Source organism: Schistocerca piceifrons, chromosome 3 (genome assembly GCF_021461385.2).
Source record: "Schistocerca piceifrons isolate TAMUIC-IGC-003096 chromosome 3, iqSchPice1.1, whole genome shotgun sequence".
Classification (NCBI taxonomy): Eukaryota; Metazoa; Arthropoda; class Insecta; order Orthoptera; family Acrididae; genus Schistocerca; species Schistocerca piceifrons.
The window spans coordinates 735,949,132-735,971,352 of record NC_060140.1 but is presented as its reverse complement, the minus strand read 5'-3'; the positions used below and the strand labels follow the sequence as shown (position 1 = coordinate 735,971,352).

Below are 22,221 nucleotides of genomic sequence, written 5' to 3'. Positions count from 1 at the left end.
ACAATGTAAGGGAAAGATAGATCATTACTTACTGTAAAGTCAACACGTTAAGTTGCAGACGGGCACAACTAGCTTTCGGCCACAGCCTTCGTCAGAAAAAAGCATACACAAATTCCTTCACATAAGCAGGAACACCTCATGTGCATGACCACTGACTCTGGCCTTCTGATGAAGGCTGTGGCTGAAAGCTATGGTTTAAGTGTTTTGTAGGTGTGTTTGTCTACAGTGTGTCATCTTTACAATAAGTAGCACTCTTTCTTTTCTGTACATTGTTGATATTCCAGCCTGGGAGCTTCCATTGTTTAATTATGCCATAAGTATTTCAGTTTAAAATACTCTTTTATTACAGAATCCAAATATCTCCACAATCAGCCAGATGGGTCAAGCTCTTAATGCTGGCAGCCCTTATGGATATGCTCCTCCAGGTGGGGCTGCAGCAGGGCCACAGGCTGTCAGTGTTCCACCACCTGTTGGAGTAGTTACTCCTCAGCCAAGATCTACTATGATCCCCAACATGCCGTCGATCCAGGGTACCCGCTTTGGGGCATCTCCAGGTAGCTCTTTAGGTATGCACATAGATACTGATAATTTTTTGTGTGTCAGTTATTATAAAACGTTGTCCAGGGAAACGGGACATATTAATTTGACAGCTAGCTCTTGTATACATTACCTCTCAATGGTCTATACGCCTTAATGACTTTTATTCCTTATAAGTACATTCTTTGAAAAGTATTTGATATGTGTTTTAGAAGAAAGTTTGTCTCATAATTAGAGGCAGTATTTGATAGTTAAATGTGGGGCTTGATGATGATGAAGCTGAAAAGAAAATTCAGAAATGTTGTTCAGCAACGTCTGGGATTTGGTTTATCATATTTCATGTTACAATTCTGAACCATAACAATTATTAATTTATGTTTTCATGCAAATTGTTACTGTCGATAAACAGTTGGTGTTTATGTTGCATGCGGAGTACATAGTTTTTCTTTGGTCACTATTGTAGTGTGAACTAGTTATGCCCTAGTTGACACCTGGATAACCAATAATAATTCGTTTGTTCTATGCCACTGATTTTATTTATTCTTCATACTATCTCTTTTGGAAAATATCTTCAGTCTTATGTGTATTAGGTGAAATATTAAAATTATTCTGCCAACATGTTACCATTCACGTAATTGTAGTACCACATGACACAATACTGCTGGATATAAGCTTATCTAAAAAGGGCCCCTAATAAACATTTTATGATGGGATGGTATAATTATATTCTTGAATTTGTGATTTCAGCTTCAGTTACGTAAAACATTTAAATAGTCATTACTATATCTAATTCAGTATGTGCTTGTCATTTTCTAAGTAGGAAAGAAGAAAAAGACAGTTATACCCACATTACGGATTCACACTTAAATGACACTGTTGTTGTTAACTGTCAAAGATTCGGATAATGAGACTCACTGGGCCTGGTAATTACAGTGATATTGTTCTTGGAGAGTATGAACTTTTCCTTCTGTGGATTTTATTGTAGCATAATATGTTCTTTGCTGCCATTTCATTGTAACTGTTTCTTGACACATTCATTCTGCAAGAACATTGTAATACTAAGAACCTGATTGTTGCAATTTTGTGGTAACAAATGGCATTGAAAGCCTTTGGTGTACTTTTAAAGCTGTGTACACAGGCTTCACTCTTTAAAGTTACTGCCAGCTGTTGACGTACATTGTTCCCCATGTACTGTAATACTGTGCTCTTTCGTGGTTGACACATGTTAACACAAACATCTGTCCCAGGAACAGAAAAATCTAGAGACACACAATTTAATTTAATTTTTTATTTATTTGTTCTTTCCTACAGTCATCCAATTGATATTATTTCCAGTTCTGAAATGTCCAGTTGCTGTATTCTATGCATCGTGTATATAGTTTTTGTTGAGGAACCAAGTGAAGCATGGTTTTTTAATTTGTGTGCCCATTAGAACAACAGTACATGGAGACATACAGTTAAGATTATTAGGGATGTACTGATTGTCTCAACTTGTAAACTACTGAAAGACTACCCTATTGCTTTGCAAATGAGATTCTGGATCAGTTACTCTGTGCACACCTTTGAGGTTCATAATTTGTTATTAAATTATGTTGCTTTGTTGTGAATTTGAAGTGTGTAAATAAGATGGTATTGCAGGTGGTCCAGCTGTTGTAGGAGTGACTGGAACAGAAGGAGGCATTGCACCTCAAGCGCAGCCTCCTGCACCATCTCCGGCTCAGCCACAGTCTGGAGCACCAAGTGGGAGCCAGCCTGGTCCTCAAACAGCAACCCAGAGTCAGGGAGCACCACCTACCCAGGGTCAAGCTACAGCCACTCCCACCACGACCTCCACTGCTGATCCTGAAAAAAGGAAGCTCATTCAGCAACAGCTTGTTTTGCTGCTGCACGCGCACAAATGCCAGCGAAGGGAGAGTCTCTCTAATGGAGAAACGTGGCAGGGAAGTCAGGTACTTACTATCTACTCAATAAATGCTATGTTAATTTTTCCCACTTTTTGTTCAAGGTTTTGCACAATAGACAGTAGCATAGTGTAATTTAATACGACTTAAATGTTTAAAAGTTAATGAACAAGCATTTTGTGTAGCAGTCATCCATTCTCTGTCCACATTGGAGATTGGAATTGGGGAACATGGAATGCTTCTTTTGAAGTAACAAAGGATGCATGGTTGTACAGTTTTCTCTCTCCCTACATACATTTGCCTCACCCTATTTCTTATTTTCTCTTTGTAATTTTTGTTACAACCTTCTGTGTGTATTGTCCACCTTCTGTGCCTGTTTTGTCGCATTTTTTATGTTTTTGCCATTGACTATTGTAGTTTATATTTGTTGGACCTATGTTGTAAACTGTGTCAGCACCCTATATTAAATTCCATTGTTTCAACTGATGTTGCTTTTCAGAATCGTGTTTAATATTTTAGGAAGAGAAACATGTTTAGTGACTGTTTTAATGCTGTTATTTGTAGGTTGATAGCATAAAGATGCCCGAAAGAAGGTGTAATTGTGGTCGACATAAAATAATAATGTGTTTGTGTATGGTAATTTGGTGTTAAATTTAATTTTTAAGCTGAGTTTCCACGTAGTAACATCAAATTTGCTCTGGGAGAGGGGTGGCCAGGATTTTAATAGCACCACTTACAGTGTTGCCATTAAAATATATTATTGTTTCTATTTAGTGAAGTCCCTAGTGTTCTCCCAATACCAGTTGGTAGCTTCACTTCTAAATGCCATTGTTTTAATTTTTTGCAAAGTAAATTCTGCTGCTTTTGTTTGTTAATTATTTCAGTGTATTCTTCATTCATTTGTGGAAAATATCCCTAAAAAGTGGCAATCAGCCATATTTTGTCGCTTTGGTTCCACAACATCCACAAGGATTCATTCCAGAATGAGATTTTCACTCTGCAGCGGAGTGTGCGCTGATATGAAACTTCCTGGCAGATTTAAAACTGTGCGCCCGAACGAGACTCGAACTCGAGACCTTTGCCTATCGTGGGCAAGTGCTCTACCATCTGAGCTACCGAAGCACGACTCACGCCCGGTCCTCACAGCTTTACTTCTGCCAGTATCTCGTCTCCTGCAAGGTTCGCAGGAGAGCTTCTGTAAAGTTTGGAAGGTAGGAGATGAGATACTGGCAGAAGTAAAGCTGTGAGAACCGGGCGTGAGTCGTGCTTCGGTAGCTCAGATGGTAGAGCACTTGCCCGCGAAAGGCAAAGGTCCCGAGTTCGAGTCTCGGTCGGGCACACAGTTTTAATCTGCCAGGAAGTTTCATATCAGCGCACACTCCGCTGCAGAGTGAAAATCTCATTCTGGAAACATCCCCAGGCTCTGGCTAAGCCATGTCTCCGCAATATCCTTTCTTTCAGGATTGCTAGGTTCGCAGGAGAGCTTCTGTAAAGTTTGGAAGGTAGGAGACAAGATACTGGCAGAAGTAAAGCTGTGAGGACCGGGCGTGAGTCGTGCTTCGGTAGCTCAGATGGTAGAGCACTTGCCCACGAAAGGCAAAGGTCCCGAGTTCGAGTCTCGGTCGGGCACACAGTTTTAATTTGCCAGGAAGTTTCAAGGATTCATTAGTTGAGAATACCACAGATCTCTGATGAATGCAGTCTGTTTTGTAAATTTGTAAATAAGGGTCATTCTACGTCAAATCAACAAATGAAACCATCGTTTTCAACCTTACCCTCTTGGATTTAAATGAAATTAAGTATGCCTATAGTCTCATAAATAGTACCACAAATTATTTTTTTCACATTTTTCTGATAAAAAGTTACCGAGTAATGGACTTTCAAAAATTGAAAAAAATGACAAATTTTTGACTCGCGGAGCAATGTTGTTTTCCTTATAACTCGTGTTCTAATTAAGATAGAACAATAAAATTTATTTCATTGGAAAGCTCTTTTAAAGAACTTTTATATGATACCAAACATCATTAGTTTAATATATATACACACAGTTTATAAAAACAACAGTGTTGAATTTATCGAATTTTGAAAAACTGTATTTTTAAAATTCTCAAAAAAATATATGTGAAAGGTACACTTTACATCTACATATTCTGAAAGTTTCAACTTGGGATGAGCATGGGATCACTATCAAAAGCAATTTTATGTTTACCACGATTCTCCAAATTCAAATTCAGATAGGTGAATTTCTATTATTTTGCTACACATGAAAATATTACAGTGTTAAATTTTGTTACATGGTCCACAAATTGTACTTGAAATGAATAACTGCTTATTAAACTTTAGTGCTAACTATTTATTAATCGCTGTAAAACCACAGAAGAAAAGAAAGCTATCTCTCATTTTAAAGATTATATATAAAATGATTCTTTGGTGTTACTATCTGCAATCTATTCAGTATTTTATCTCTGGTTAATATTGTCAGCAATTTTCACCTATTGTTGAAAGTGACCCACACATTCTTTTGTTGTGAGGCAGCTGTAGTGAAATTATGTGATTAACTCTGAAATGTGTTTTGAATTTAGCTTAAAGGTGCTTTTGTACAAACCTCACAAGAGTCTGTAAGTTTGTATGCCTACAACCAGTTAATGTTTGCGTACTATTAACATAATGAAATATTTTTTTACAGGAAGTGAAAGTATAAAGAAGTAATATTGTGTAGTATTGGATATACGAGGGCAGTTCAATAAGTAATACAACACATTTTTTTTCTGAAACAGGGGTTGTTTTATTCAGCATTGAAATACACCAGGTTATTCCCCAATCTTTTGCCTACACAACACTATTTTTCAACGTAATCTCCATTCAATGCTATGGCCTTATGCCAACTTGAAATGAGGGCCTGTATGCCTGCACGGTACCATTCCACTGGTCGATGTCAGAGCCAACGTCGTACTGCATCAATAACTTCTTCATCATCCGCGTAGTGCCTCCCACGGATTGCATCCTTCATTGGGCCAAACATATGGAAATCCGACGGTGTGAGATCGGGGCTGTAGGGTGCATGACGAAGAACAGTCCACTGAAGTTTTGTGAGCTCCTCTCGGGTGCGAAGACTTGTGTGAGGTCTTGCGTTGTCATGAAGAAGGAGAAGTTCGTTCAGATTTTTGTGCCTACGAACACGCTGAAGTCGTTTCTTCAATTTCTGAAGAGTAGCACAATACACTTCAGAGTTGATCGTTTGACCATGGGGAAGGACATCGAACAGAATAACCCCTTCAGTGTTCCAGAAGACTGTAACCATGACTTTACCGGCTGAGGGTATGGCTTTAAACTTTTTCTTGGTAGGGGAGTGGGTGTGGCGCCACTCCATTGATTGCCGTTTTGTTTCAGGTTCGTAGTGATGAACCCATGTTTCATCGCCTGTAACAATCTTTGACAAGAAATTGTCACCCTCAGCCACATGACGAGCAAGCAATTCCGCACAGATGGTTCTCCTTTGCTCTTTATGGTGTTCGGTTAGACAACGAGGGACCCAGCGGGAACAAACCTTTGAATACCCCAACTGGTGAACAATTGTGACAGCACTACCAACAGAGATGTCAAGTTGAGCACTGAGTTGTTTGATGGTGATCCGTCGATCATCTCGAACGAGTGTGTTCGCACGCTCCACCATTGCAGGAGTCACAGCTGTGCACGGCCGGCCCGCACGCGGGAGATCAGACAGTCTTGCTTGACCTTGCGGCGATGATGACACACGCTTTGCCCAACGACTCACCGTGCTTTAGTCCACTGCCAGATCACTGTAGACATTCTGCAAGCGCCTATGAATATCTGAGATGCCCTGGTTTTCCACCAAAAGAAACTCGATCACTGCCCGTTGTTTGCAACGCACATCCGTTACAGACGCCATTTTAACAGCTCCGTACAGCGCTGCCACCTGTTGGAAGTCAATGAAACTATACGAGACGAAGCGGGAATGTTTGAAAATATTCCACAAGAAATTTCCGGTTTTTTCAACCAAAATTGGCCGAGAAAAAAAATGTGTTGCATTACTTATTGAACTGCCCTCGTAGAAAGCTGGGGCATTCAACATCAAAAACATTTTTTTAAAGTAGTTTGTTCACTTGAGAAATGTAAAATGCCTAAAATTTCAGCTTTGTGCTGTAATCCATTTAATGAAAAGGCCACAATAACCACAGGAAAAACTTACGGCCTGTTTCACAATGGATGATAGCAAGAAAACCTTTCTTAACTTTAAATCAAAAAGTGTGTGACAACTGCCATAAAAAAATTGCACGAGTAGAAATTTGTGATACGTCTAGCACAGAAAATGATGATGATCTACTGTATTCTGTTGTGAAACAAGAATGTGAAAAGGTTTTATATGATAGTGACGTAAAAGACGTTGCAGCAAGTGAGGCCTTAGAAAGGTTGAATGCTTCTTTGCAGTCCGTTGGTGAATCGCCAGTTAAGAAGAAACAACTGTGTGAAGCAAAATATCCTAAGGAATATTATTGCTTCCTTCCGGAAAAGAAGAAGAGGTACATGATCATGCAGAATCTGAGAGGATCAGTCAGCTAAAAGATAAATTTCGTTCATGTACATCTTGAAGTAAACAGGTGGAAATTCTTACCATTTTACCTAAAAGCTGGAGTGTTAAGAAGCTTCAAGATGAATTTAACGTAACAAATTACATGGCTTGAAGAGTAAAAGATTTGGTGAAGGCCAGGGGAATTTTGTCTTCACCAAACCCAAAACCTGGCAAGACTTTTGATCAAACAACTGCTGATTTTGTTAGAGACTTTTATTGTTTTGATGAGATAAGCGGGGCAATGCGTGGGAAAAAAGATTTTGTGCTTGTGAGAGATAATGGAGAAAAACTGCAAGTACAAAAACGGCTAGTTTTAAGTAATTTGAAAGAATTTAAAGACAACCATCCAGAGCTCCACATTGGATTTTCGAAATTTGCAGACCTCCGTCCCAAAAATTGTGTTTTAGCTGGAAGTAGTGGTACACGTAGTGTCTGTGTGTGTACTACCCATCAAAACTTCAAACTCATGCTGACTGGATGTAACATTCCTCAGCTGACGAAGGATGAAGATAATCCAATAAAAACTTACTAAGACTGCATTGCAAGAGTTGTATGTAATCCGTTATTACCTGCTTGTCATTTTGGTGAATGTAAATTCTGCACTGGCCCAGAAACATTTAAGACATATTTACAAGATTTGTTGAATACTAATGATATTGATAATATAACTTAATCAGTAATGGGTTTCTGTTGATCACACATCTCTAGAAACAATCATAAAATCATCTGACAACTTTATTGATTGTTTTTTTGATAAACTAAAATCGCTTACACGACATTCATTTGTTGCTAGTCAACAATCAACCTTCCAAAAGAGACTGAGAAAGAACTTAAAGAAGGCGAGGTCTTAGCGATCTGTGACTTTTCTGAGAATTACTCCTTTGTCATCCATGACGAAGTTCAAGGCTATCACTGGACAAACATGCAAGCAACGATTCATCCTATTGTTGCTTATTACAAGGATGGGAACAAACTTGAGCATACAAGTCTTGCAATCATATCAGAATGCCTAACACATGACACTGTTGCTGTGCATTTGTTCCAATCATACTTGATGGACTTCCTGACTGTTAAATTCGGTAGAAAACCAAGAAAAATATATTATTTCTCTGATGGAGCAGCAGCTCATTATAAAAATAGGAAGAACTTTATCAACCTGTACCATCATGAAGAAGATTTCCAAACTGAAGCTGAATGGCATTTTTCAGCCACCTCGCTAGTGATGGTGTTGGTGGAACAGTTAAACGACTTGCAGCTCGAGCAAGTCTGCAACGGCCATACAGTGATCAAATAATGACACCAAAACAACTTTTTATGTTTGCCAAGGATAACATAGAAGCAATGAACTTCAAGTATGCTACTAAAGAAGATCACAAAAATGAAGAAATGAAACTTATGGAGAGATTTGAGAAATGCTGCAAAATTGTAGGGACACAAAAACTTCACACTTTTATTCCTTTTAGCAAGGACAAAATAACAACAAAAGTGTATTCAAACTCTGATGGCACTAAAATTGAACTGATGACAGTTTCTGACAGTGATACAATGCCATTCAAAGACATAAAAGGATATGTTGCTTGTGATTATAATGGGCTCTGGTGGTTAACCTGTGTACTTGAAAAAAAGCAGAAGGATGAAAACACAGTTAGTTTCTTACATCCCCATGAACTGTCACCATCTTTTACATTTCTGAGTCATCCAGACATTTTTTCCATAAGCAGTAGGGAAGTAGTGGCAGTTGTGAACCCTCAAACTGCTATAGGGCGAACATATAAGTTATCCATGTACAGAAATGTTGATGTGCAACAGACTGATTAGTACAAAGTATGAAGTGCACTAATAGGACGCCTATTTGTAAATAATAGTAATTACTAACTGAATTTAGGTGTTATCTCAGGTATTCATCTTTCTGTGTTTATTTATTTTTTTAAGTTTTCATTTTGTATTTATTAATTACAGAAGCATAAAACATATGTTCTTTTGTCAATTATAAGTTATATTTAATTTCCACAGTTTACAACAACATACAGCTGGTGAGAAGTAGGCCTACTATCTAAAATAAATTAGTTTTTACGAATTTTTAAAGCACCACCCTTAACGTAAAATTGCTTTTGATAGTGATCCCATGCTCATCCCAAGTTGAAACTTTCAGAATATGTAGATGTAAAGTGTATCTTTCACATTTTTTTTTTTTTTGAGAGTTTTAAAAATACAGTTTTTCAAAATTCGATAAATTCAACATTTTTTAACAATTTGTGTATAGATATATATTAAACTAATGATGTTTGGTATCATATAAAAGCTCTTTAAAAGAGATTTCCAATTAAGTAAATTTTATTGTTCTAGCTTAATTAGAACACAAGCTGTAAAGAAAACAACATTGTTCCACTAGTCAAAAATTTGTCATCTTTTCAATTTTTGAAGGTCCATTACTCGGTAACTTTTCATCAGAAAAATGTGAAAAAATTAATTTGTCATGATTTATGCATACTTAATTTCAAAAAAATCTGAGAGGGTCAGGTTGTAGCACTCGTTGATTTGACATGGAATTGCTCATAAAATGAATTATGCTTTCAGGGAAAAAAATGAATTCCTGTCTTTTAAGGACATTTAGTAAGTTGGATATCTTTTTTAATTGAAGTAGAAGTGAGGTAGTTAGTGACAGTAGGACAACAGTTTAATTTTTTTATTTCTGTACATGCAGCAAATACTTTGAAACATGGGTGTTCTGTGTTGTACAGTATGACATCAGTAAAACTAAATAATTTAGTTATGTTAACCAGTTCGTGGGCCATGGGGAGCAAACCTGCCACTAAACTTATTTATTTACTGCATATATGAGAATATGTCGTAAAACTTTTGTATTCTCCTTGCATCTAGTGGTAGTCTGCTGCATGAATGGTGGTTCCTGCTTGTTGTGAAATACAGCTTCTAGTGCCATGGGAAGTATATATCCCAACAAATAACATTGTTTTGAAGTTTCTTGGGATGTCTGCTTACCACCAAAGTAGTTTCTCAAAGAGGTTTGGGAAGTATATTTAAGACAAAATTAGTGTTTCTGTTGTGGACCTTGTAAACGTACTTGCCATCAACTTACTAGTTTTACAAAGCTTTTGGGAATATGACTTACTATCTCAGAATGTGCCCAGCATCTTGTGGTAATACATTGTTCCAAGTGTATAAAAACTGCTACAAAAATCAGTTTCTGTTTGTTGTGAAATCAATACTTGTGAAGTCGGAAAAAAACTCTTCATTTCTACATTGTGGAATAAATTTACCACCAAAATAGCAGTTCACAATAGGGCCATGTGAGAGATTCATACTACCACAGTTTTTGATGCTGAATCACTAAAGTGAAATTATAAAATAATACATATAATCAATTGATCACTATTGTAATACGATGCAAAAAAATTAACTCACTGAGTTACTGTATTTAAAAAAAAATGCACACATTTAGTGTTCAAAAGGGCATGTTGTAAACTTTCTACTTCCTTTCTGCAAGCGTGCTGATAATTAAGATATTCATTAATGCCTATTATGGGAAATTTACGTGGTGAATGTTATGAGATTGATCCTGTGTACTGTGGATTAAACTTGTGCGAGTGCTAATTATATTATGAGTAGACGAGCATTATTGCTTAAACGATGTCAGAAAGCCATTTTTATTTTCCCAGTAGCTCATGCTATTCTGAAAGTATCTTCATTTATGGTATTAATAGGGTTCGATCAATGCAGTTGGAGGACTGGACAGCAGATTCAAGGTATAAGACCACAAGGAAACATTCAAGGAAATTGGAGAGAGAATGCTTTGTTTGACATTAGTTGACTTCTCACTGGGTTTGTTACTGAGCATATATTTTATCTCTATTCACAGTGTACATTACCACACTGCAAGACAATGAAAAATGTGTTAAACCACATGACTACATGCCAGGCAGGAAAGTCTTGTTCAGTTGCACACTGTTCCTCTTCGCGGCAGATAATCTCACACTGGAAGCACTGCACTCGGACAGACTGCCCTGTATGTTTGCCACTGAAACAGGCTGATAAAATACGGCATCAGCAAAATAGTAAGTAAATAAATAAGTCATTAAATGACGCATAGTGTTGTGTTAATTTTGCCTTCTGGTATTATTGTTTTTGTTTTTTAGTCGTATCTAATCAGGCTCCCAGCAATCAACCAACGGCATCTGATATGAGAAGAGCATATGATGCCCTTGGTATTCAGTGTCCCACAACTGCTGCACCAGGTGGCCTTTTAACCCCTAGTAATGTGGTGAACAGAGGACACCGCATGGTCGCTCCTGGTCTTGGTGTAGGGCCAGCTCAGCCTAATGTGGTGGGTGGTGCAGTTAGAGTTGCCGCACCTCCTCACACGCAAGGTGAGATGTTTCGAAAGGAAGAAGTTTGTATAATTATATAATTATCAAATCTTGTAATATTTAAGGTCATCAACTTTGTGATGGATGGAAACACTGTTTACTCAAATAAAAACTGATCATTGAGAAACTTATTTAAGACATCTTTTACCTTGCATAAAAGATATTTGTTTTACCAGTATGGTGTATAAGATCAGTAACAGTTTCTTGTAAGCTTTATCTGCTTATGTAATACATAATGAAAATAATTTATACACTCTTATATTTCTTGGAAAAGGTTATAAAGTTATGAGAGGTACCTCTTACCTTGCATTGATTGTATTAAAGCAACTTTATAAATAACTTGATGTAAATTGAATTACTGAATTTATTGCTATACTGTGTTTTCTAAAGACAACCACCAAATTTGTATTTGCAGTTCAAGGTCAGAGTGCAGCTCAAACTGTTGTGGCACCTAATGTGTCCCTCCCACTATCATCAGACCCTACCTCACAGCAGCCACCACCGACACAAGGACCAGTTTCAGCTGCAGCTCAGGCTGCAGTCGCTACCATTCAGCAGACAGTTGCAAATATGCAAAATTCCTTGTTCGGGCTTGGAGGTGCTGAGCCACAAACATCAGCAGCAGTGAGTTGCGGAGCATTTACATTTTATTCTTTGCTGTGTATTTAATTTAATTATTACAATTTCTTGTACTACATTGTATGTTTGTATCTTCTCTCTGCACTTCATACTTTTCTAGGGCAAAAAAATTTTGGTGCAGCTACTGTACAACACACAGTGTCAAAAATGGTTAGACTTAGATAGTTGTTAGATTGGGTCCTACCAGATAGAAGGCCTAGACATGGCTCAGGTGTGGGAATAGTGTTAGAAGATATGAGGAGCCATTTGTGTCTACAGAAATTTAAGATTGCAAAATTTTCATTTTTGTAAATACTTTCTAATGAAGGAGACTACTCATTGAATAGTTGAAACATTTAAGTCTTCAACAGGCACACATGAAAGTGAAAGAAACCTTGAGGTAGGTATAATGGTCCAGGGATGTAAAATGGTGTGTCAATGATTTTATCAAGATTAAGGAGTTGACATTAGGAGTTGTGGGAAGGATATCAGGCAGAGATGATCTCGTTTCAATACCTGCTTCAAGAAAGTCTAAGGCTGTCTCTTCTTCAGATGCTCCAAAAAATAGCTGATACCTCAGAAAAATCACTGAACTTCCACCCTCATCATTTTGTACCTCTTAGGCGTCATACACCTTCATACAAAACTTGTCCCAGAGTATAATTTTCCAAGTCAAGCAATGCATTGAGATTGTGTTTTCTGATAACCTTACTGCACCAGCTACTGTTGCTTTCTTGTTGTCCTAACCTCAGAAACGTTATTGCCTAACCATATGACATTGCCAGGTCATTATCCCTGTTCAGAGGCACGGACCCCTACAATAATTCCACTATAATACCTGTCCCATGTATCCATCTGTTACTAGTTATTGCTATCCACCCACTGGTATCTCACACATCATCAAAGGCAGGAGTATCACATGGGACCATACATGTTTATCAACTAATGTTTGTTCACCACTTGGCTTTTTATAGATGAATGACCACCACAAGCTTGTTGAACACATGAATGATTACAGAACTGTCCACCTCTGTGATGAGAAGTTACTGAACATGCTACTGCACTGCTCAAAGAGAGCCGAGTACATGATACACTAAATGGATCACTTCGACCATCCCACACAGCACTACAGGCTGGGCCAACAGCCATTGGGCTGTCAATCCGGTTGCTGGGCATTTGCCTGGTGAAGAACTCATGAACTTGACAGAATGAATCAGGATGTGATGCAGCTGATCGATGCTGCAGGTGCTCAAACCCCATGTGACAGCTTTGGAGCAGCCTGAAAAGAAAAGTTTGCCTGAACGCTGGAGTTGGAAATTTGTTCTGTAACATATCCTCACATTCCATCTCCCTTCTAGACTTAGCTCCAGTTAGCAAAATATTAACACTAATTACTCAAAGAAAAATAGAGAGAGCACTAGACTGTGACCTTGTGGAAAATCATTTTGGCTGCGGAGAAATATAGGAAACACGAGGGAATAATGACAGTACAATTTAACATAGAATATAGATTAAAGAGAGATAAATCCTCATTTATATGATTTTTAGATTTTGGAAAAAGCATTTGACATGTTGACTGCAAAACCTCTTCTGGCATTCTGAAGCTATTCGGGATAAAATGCAAGGTGTGGAAAGTGCAACTTGTACATAAAACAGACTGCAATTGTATGAGTTGAAGGACATGAAAGGGGAGCAGTAATTAAAAAGCGGGTGGGACAGAGTTGCAGTCGGCCCCCATGTTATTCGATCTGTACAGTGAGCAAGTAGCAAACTTTGAAAAAGAATTTGAAGTTCTTGGAGTGGAAATAAAGACTGGACTGGCCTACCAATCCAGGTTATAATTCTGTCATAAAGGGCAGAGATCTTGGAGGACCAGTGGAATGGAGAGGATAGGACATCTATAAGTTGAATATCGGCAAAAGTAAAATAAGAGTAATGGAATGTGGTCACATTACATCAGGCACTTCTGAGGGAATTATATTAGGAAATTCAATACAAAAAAATATTAAATTAGTTTGGTTTTTGGTCAGCAAAGTAACTGACAGTGGCCGAAATACAGGGATATAAAATGCGGGCTGTCAGTGACAAGGAAGCAGTTTCTGAAAAAGAGAAGTAATTTAACATCTGATATAAACTTAACTGTTGCGAAGTATTTTCTGAAGGTATTTGTCTCGAATGGAGCCCTGTATGGAAGTGGAATGTGAATGACAAAAACGCAGTCAAGAAGAGAATAGAAGCTTTTAAAATGTGATTCTGCCAAAAAATGTTTAAGATTAGTTGAACCTGTTAGATAATTAATGAAGAGGTACTTAATCTAATTGAGGAGAAAGAAAAATCATGGCACAACTTCCCTAAAAGAAGGGATAGGTTGATAGGACACATCCTAGAACATCAAGGAATAGTTGTTTAGCAGTGGTGGGAAGCGTGGGTAGCAGAAATTGTAGAGGGAAACCAATGCTTTACTTCAGTCAACCAGTTGAAGTGGTTGTAGATTGTGTAGTTATGCAGAGATGAAGAAACTTGCAAGGAGCCATTTTATGTGTGTGTGTGTGTGTGTGTGTGTGTGTGTGTGTGTTCACTTGCAGTAAATGTATTTTACAATGTTTCAGCAGCTCGCTGCAGAGAGCCGACTTGCAAATTTGCAGCTGCCAGCTGTCTTCCCACCAGGTCAAGTCACTGCAACACCTGTACAAGGGACCAAAGAGTGGCATCAGTCTGTCACCCCTGATTTGCGAAATCATTTGGTGCACAAGCTGTGAGTAATTTTATTGTTAATACGTTTCTTCTGTCTCCTTTATCTTTTGTAGTACTGTTCATTCGATAGACAAGTACAAAAAAAAAAAAATTAGAAATTTACATATTACGTTTACATTGAGCATGTTGTTTTTGCAATTAGAAAACTTATTGTTATTCCATCTTGGACTTTCCATTGTCACAAGTGAAGTATTAACGATAAAATGGGGCCACTGAACAAAGTATGGATTATTCTGAAGTGTTAAACTCATCTTTTCTGTCACTGTTGAAAGGCAAAGGCTGAGAGGATAGTGCAGTCACAGTTAGAATAATCAATAGAAATTCCAGGATGAAATGACAATAATATTGTGAAACCATAGATTCCTACTTATAATTTAGAAGAGATGTTGAGACGCACAGAAGTACAATGAAAAGATTGCTGCACATTTAAGCTATCTGACAAAAATTTCCTTCTTTGGAAATAGAAAACACACAAATGTTCATTGAAGCAAAACACACACACACACACACACACACACACACACACACACACACACACAATTGAGTCAGACAAGACCAGCAACCTAGGTGGTTGATGGGGGTATGGAGGTGATGTGGGGTGGAGAGATAGCAAAGCTGGGGTGGATTAACTTGTGCTATCTGTGAGAGTGTACAGGGACAAAGTAGTGATAGGATAGGGCTGCAAGCTGCAGAGTCTGGTGGCTGTACTTGGAAGGGTAGTGGAAGAGGGAGAGAGGAGAGGATAGGAGAGGAGAGAAGTAATGAAGGGGAAAACACTGTAGGCACGTTGGTGGAATAGAAGGTGCATGCAGTACTGCAGTGGGAGAAGGTAAGAGGATATGTAGATGGAGGACAGGGACTAGCGAAGGTTGAGACTAGGTGAATTATGGGAACAAAGGATATGTTTAGGAATAATTCCTACCTGAGTTAATCAGAAAAGCTAGTGTTGGTATGAAGGATCAGATGGCACAGGCTGTGAAGCAATATTGAAGTGGGCATGTGATGTTGGGCAGCATGTTCAGCAGCTGGGTGGTCCAGCTGTCTCTATATCACAGTTTGTTAGTGGCCTTGTATGCAGATAGGCAGCTCATGTTGAAAGCAGCACAATGATTGCAACTTAGTTTGTAGATAACATGGCTGCTTTCACAGGTAGCCCTGCCTTTGATGGAATAGGAGATGCTTGTGACAGGACAGGAATGAGTGGTAGTGGGAGGATGTATGGGACAGATATTGTGTCTAGGGCTATTGTGGGGATATGAGACGAGGAGTTGAGAATAGGGGTATAGTAGGATTGGACAAGGATATTGCCTAGGTGTGGTGAGTGATGTAATATCGGTATTGGACTGGTGGGGAGGTTAGTTAGTAGGATATATCTCATCTCACGGGTGATGAGATGCAGTCAAAACCCTGGTGGAAAATGTGATTCAGTTGCTCCAGTCCTGGGTGGTATTGAGTCATGAGAGAACTACTCCTTCTTTGTGGTCCACCCCTGGCCTGCTATCCCCCCTCCCCCTCCCCCCCGCCCAAGCAATCTATCCTTTTCATAATGTTCTTGTTCTATCGGGAACTTCCCATTGTTCACGTATGGTTAGTGGAATGCAGACTCAAGCAGAAGAAGACAGTGAATATAATAAAATGGAATCAACAGTGATGAAAACGGAGAAAGTAAATGTCTAGAAGCCTTACAGAATTGAAGGCATTATAATGAATAAACAAGGAGAGGAAAGAGGAATTGGGAAGAGTAACACTGGGCAGTTTGTATGTCGAGAACAAAGATAGTGCGTGTAATGAGGTCAGAGCTGTAGGAACTGGTGTAGATATTGGAAGAATCGGGGCCTTCAATAAGTATGCAAGAGATTTTTTTTTCCTTGGCAAACTTTTTTTTTGGGGGGTGGGGGGAGGAAGAAATGTGAAATTGGTTGTGGGCCTTAACCTTCAAAATGCCATCTGTAAAGGAGGTCTGTTCAAACAGAGAACTGTCATTGAGTTTCTTTTGGCGGAAAACAAGAGCATCACAGATATTCATAGGCAATTGCTGATTGTCTACAGAGACTCGGCAGTGAACAAAAGCATGATGAGTCAATGGCTGAGGAATCTGTCATCATCGCAGCAATGTCGTGCAAACCTGTCCAATCTCTCACGAGCCAGCTGGCCACACACAACTTGCTGCTCAACTGGATGTGTGTGTTGGTACTGCTGATGCACTTGTCCACCAGTTGGGGTACTCAATGGTGTGTGCCCACTGGGTTCATTGGTGCCTGAGAGAAGATCATAAACAGCAACAAAGGACCACCTATGCAGAACTGCTTGCACATTATGAGGCTGACCGTGACAATTTTTTGTCGATCATCATCGCTGTTGATGAAACACATGTTCATCACTTTGAACAGGAAACAGAACAGCACTCCATGGAGTGGTGTCCCACCACCTCTCCTCCGAAGGAAAAGTTCAAAGCTGCACCCTCAGCTGGTGAAAGTAATGGCGACCGTCTTCTGGGATTCTGAAGGGGTTATTCTGTTTGAAGTCCTCCCTCATGGTTCAATGATCATGATGCTACCCTCAGGAAATTGAAGAAATGAGTTCAGTGCATTTGTCACCACAAAAATGCAAAGTAACTGCTCCTTCTCCATGACAACGCAAGGCCTCAGACAAGTCTGCACACCTGAGAGCAGCTCACAAAACTTCAATGGACTGTTCTTACTCATCCACCCTATAGCCTGGATCTCACACATTCTGACTTCTATTTGTTTGGCCAAATGAAGGATGCATTCCATGGAAAGCAATATCTTGATGATGGGGATGTTATTGATGCAGCATGATGTTGGCTCCAAAAGCAACCAGTAGAGTGGTACTAGGTGGGCATACAGGCCCCTCCAGTAAGATGGCGTAAGGTTTTTGCGTTGAACAGGGAGTGTTTGAAAAACAGGGTTTTGTAGCCAAAGAGGTAGGGAATAATATGGTGTATTGGAATCTTGAATAAAACCAACCTGTTTTCAGAAAAAATACCTTATATTACTTACTCAGTGCCCATTGCAGATAGAACAGAAAATAAAACAAAATAGCCTAATAATGAAACGTCATCTCTGCTGGATGAGATACATGCGAGATTCTACACAGATTATGTGGAAAAACTTAATCCCTTACTAGAAGCAGTGTATTGGAAATCTCTGGGTACCAAACAGCTGGAAAGAAGTACAGATCATTCTCGTTTTCAGGATGGATCGGCAGAAAGCTGCACATAAGGATAAGCTTATATAACTAATGTCAGTGTGTTGTAGTATTACACTCACACACTAAGAAACTTTTAGAGAACAGGAATCTCCTTGATACTAATTAAGAAGGACTTCATAGAGATTTTGCATAATTCAGCATGTACATGTATACATGAGATCCAGAGCATTACCCTGGAGTGTCATAGATGACGGCGTCCAAGGTAGCCATAATTTTTTACTTCTCTAGGGCATCCAATACAGTTCTGCACTGCCAGTTAGTGAATGAAATAGGAGCTTACTGAATGTCAGACCAGATTTTTGATTAAATTAAGGAATTCTTAACTGGTAGAACCAACACCTCTGAGGAATGATACTAACAAATGTAATTGTACTAAATTGAAATCCATCGGATACTGGTGATTTACAGTGACCATTGAATATTAAGATGTAAAGGGGGACAGCAGTCAATCACAAAATCCGTAATTTATCGCAGATCTAGATTTCAACTATGATGTAGTTATCATCAGTGCATTACCAGAAGAGCCATATAGACATAACTGTGTCAGAGCATAAATATGTGACTGTTCCTATGTTGTGCCTATATGTCTGTTCTGGTAATGCACTGATGATGACTATGTTATAGTCTAAATGTAAATTTATAACAAATTACAGATTCTGTGACTGACTGCTGTCTTCATTTACATTTGTAATAGTAATTTTTTAGTACCCCAGAGGAGTGTTAAAGTATCATTACTGTTAACAAGTGATAATGTAGGAAAATGTGTGAGGCTGTTTGCAGGTGACAGTGTTCTTAGGAAATTTGCAACATCACAAGAAAGCAGTGAAAAGTAGTTAGATCTGTTGGTGATTTTAGTGAAGGATCTGGCAGTTTATCATGGATGTAAATAATTGTAACATATCACACATTAATAGTCGAAGAGATTGATTACTGTATGATTACACTGTTGGTCATAAATCACTGGAATCAGGAAAACAGTGAAATACTTTGGACTAACCATCCAGAGCAATCCAAAGTGAAATCTTCACATACACAGCTAGTTGTAATAAAAGTGGATGATACCGTATTTACTCGAATCTAAGCCGCACTTTTTTTCCGGTTTTTGTAATCCAAAAAACCGCCTGCGGCTTAGAATCGAGTGCAAAGCAAGCGGAAGTTCTGAAAAATGTTGGTAGGTGCTGCCACAACTAACTTCTGCCGTCGAATATATGTAGTGCTACACAGGCATGCTTTGTAGGCACAGAGATAAATACTGGCGCCAAAACCTCTGTGTCAGGGGGAAAAAGAAAAAAAAAAGAGAGGTGGAAGACGAGCCTTTTTTTGACCACTGCATTTTCATACATTATCCAACGAAGTAAATACAAATTCCGTATTGTTCATCTTCAAAAGTAGCAGCATTTCAATGTACTACGAAAATCCGACTGGCAAGTCTGTTGCTAATAGGAACCTGATGAAATGTGAATCACGTGCAATTTTCTCTTCACCATGAGAATAATACGAATATAAACATTTTGCCATGTATTCTTTCGTGTTTGCTGCTATCTCATTTAAACCCTATCTGCCTAATAAACTACGAAACTAGAGTGAGACAACAGCGAACGCGGAAGAATATACGTATCGTGTCATGTTTATATTCGTATTATTCTTATGCATAATAGTGATACAGTCATAAATGAAGCACGGCAACTGACTAGATTTTTAAATCTAAAATGACTAATTTCTGTGCAGAATTTGATATACTAAAGAACGGAGAAAAATTTTCGCCTAACTCTCGTTCAGAACATGTTCTATCAAACGCAGTCTATTATTTGGTTCTTGTTGATCATTATCAAAGAAAGCAGCAGTGTAAGTAACAACAAGTAGCAGTCACTTGCCATTGTTTCGCTAATGAGACAATTCCTCTCTTTTTTTAATTGTAAGCGGTGGTAGCGCGCACAAAAGCAAGCCATGCCGCGGGCGGCAACAGGCCGTAAACACGCACTATCAGAATGCGACAAACAATGCATGACGCAGTACAGTAATGCATTTACAGCTTAGAGTGACGTAAATGCCTATAACAAAAAAAACGGCACTTATCAGATCAAAGCAAAATAAGCAATCGATTCAAACCACACGAAGCACGTGAAAAAGGAAGGGTACCCGTATAAATACGGACGGAGCGCCTGACGCATAGCAATGGCTACCTGGTAAAGCTTAACTGCTAAGCTTCCGACTTGAACCAAACTATTGTAGCTGTATCATCTTTCATTCGACCTAAATTGTGTCTCATATTACAATGGACCAACTTTGTTTCGATTTGAAGGTGCGGCCTAAAACTTTTCTCTCCCCTTGAATTTCGAGTCTCAAATTTCAGGTGCGGCTTAGATTCGGGAATTTTTTTTTCCCTTGATTTCGAGTCTCATTTTTCAGGTGCGGCTTAGATTCGAGTAAATACGGTAGTCTGTTTCAAATAATAGAATGACCAGCATGGACTAAAAATAATAGGGAACAGTAGATTGCTATTCACCACATAGAAGAGACATTCAGTCACAGACAAGCACAATGAAAAAGAATGCTACAAATTTCACATACACATGGCCACTGTTTTCTCTGGGCACCAAGGCCCGAATGCAACTGTGTCTGAGGTGAGCAGCAGTTTGGCTGGGGGCTATGCAGTGGGGATACAGAAGAGGTGAACATTTGTACCATTCTTTTTCATTGTACCTGTGTGCAACTCAATGCCTCCTCTTCTATATGGTGAGTAGCAATCTATCCTTTCTACATTGTTGTCATTTCAGATGATAAGCTGAGATTCACTGGAAGAGTGTAAAGAAATATTATTCAGTTACAAAAGTAGCAGCTTACAAAACTTTTGTTCAACCTATTTTGAAGTATTATTCATTAGTGTGGGACACTTGCTATGTTGGATTATAAAGAGAGAGATAAGATCCTATGAAAAGAGGCATGTTAATGTCATGGTATCATTTAGTGAAGTCCTAAAGCATTATAGCGGTGCCCAGTAGATTCCAGTGGCTGATGCTGCAAGAGAGAGATTATGCTTCACAGAGTTTACTTATCAGATTCCAAGTGCTTACCTTCCAAGAGGAATGGGGAAACACTTTACTTCCTCTCACACATTTCGTGAAATGACCATAGTGAAAAAATAAGAGAAACTACAGTTCATATGGCAATTTATCACCCCCTTCCCATACACCATTCACAAATGAAATAGGGAAATGATGTTGGTATCCTGCAACACACATGAAGGTGGCTTGCATGGTATAGATGTAGTTTAACATTTGTTGAGACTGGGAAGTTGTTGCTGTAACATTCATTCAGAACAGCTAGCAAATCAGAAAAAAACCCTGCTTTGAGCAATTTATTATGCCTGTGACTTAGTATGATGGTGTTTATAACACATTAAGTGTTTGACGGAGATAAGTGGATGAGAATCTTCAGTAGAGTTTCACGATTGGGCATGAAAATTTGCAAGAGATATGTTAATTTGGAAGAAATAAATATTTACAGACTGGTTGGAATCAAACAGTGGAAAGTCTAGGTTGGAATAACACCAATATTATGAAATATAGATCATTGCTCACCACTTAGAAGAGGTTTTGTTTTGCAGACAGACTTAGTTGCATGTTAGTAGAAATCTACATATAACTGAGAAACTGAAAGATTAAGTGTTGTACAAACATTTAAGAAAAACGGAATTTGTAGACATTTGATTAATCCAATGCTTGCTAGTTGTTAAGTGTTTTCATTTCTAGAAAGCAGTTTTACAACCAGCATCCTACTTAGAACAGAACATGAATCCTTTCCATTGCAACAGTGAGTGGCACTTGACACTGCAAATTTTGTTTTCCACTCCAATGAGCCTCATTCGATACAATTTTTCATAGCGTTCACATTCTGACTAGGCATCAGTGCTGCATAGTATTGCCATCTAGGGAGGCCTGTGTTAACTTGTTGTTGAACTGCAGTAGGTGTGTTGAGAGAGAGGTTGTAATTATTACGGTCAAGTTGAAATGGCTAGTTCTTTATGCACAGTCCTTTCTGAGGATGAGATTGTAGAACCTTTAGAGGAATGAATGAGTGAAAATCATTTTCATGATAGTGATTCATTTGTAAACAATTTGAGTAAAGCAGTAGTGGAAACAGTTCACCCTGCAGATTTTCAAAAAAATCACACAGTTAATGGTTTTGTATTGTAATACTTACT

The 22,221-nt window shown here is 38.6% G+C and overlaps 1 protein-coding gene across 1 annotated transcript in view; it reads left to right on the top strand.

The window, feature by feature from the left end:
• LOC124790060 (CREB-binding protein) overlaps positions 1-22,221 on the top strand; it is a gene marked incomplete in the record, with an annotated part of 157,555 nt that overhangs the window by 49,140 nt on the left and 86,194 nt on the right. Inside the window, 6 exon segments of the mRNA XM_047257622.1 lie at positions 350-566; positions 2,176-2,486; positions 10,907-11,102; positions 11,184-11,414; positions 11,830-12,038; positions 14,642-14,787. Coding sequence (XP_047113578.1) covers positions 350-566; positions 2,176-2,486; positions 10,907-11,102; positions 11,184-11,414; positions 11,830-12,038; positions 14,642-14,787 — 1,310 coding nt within the window.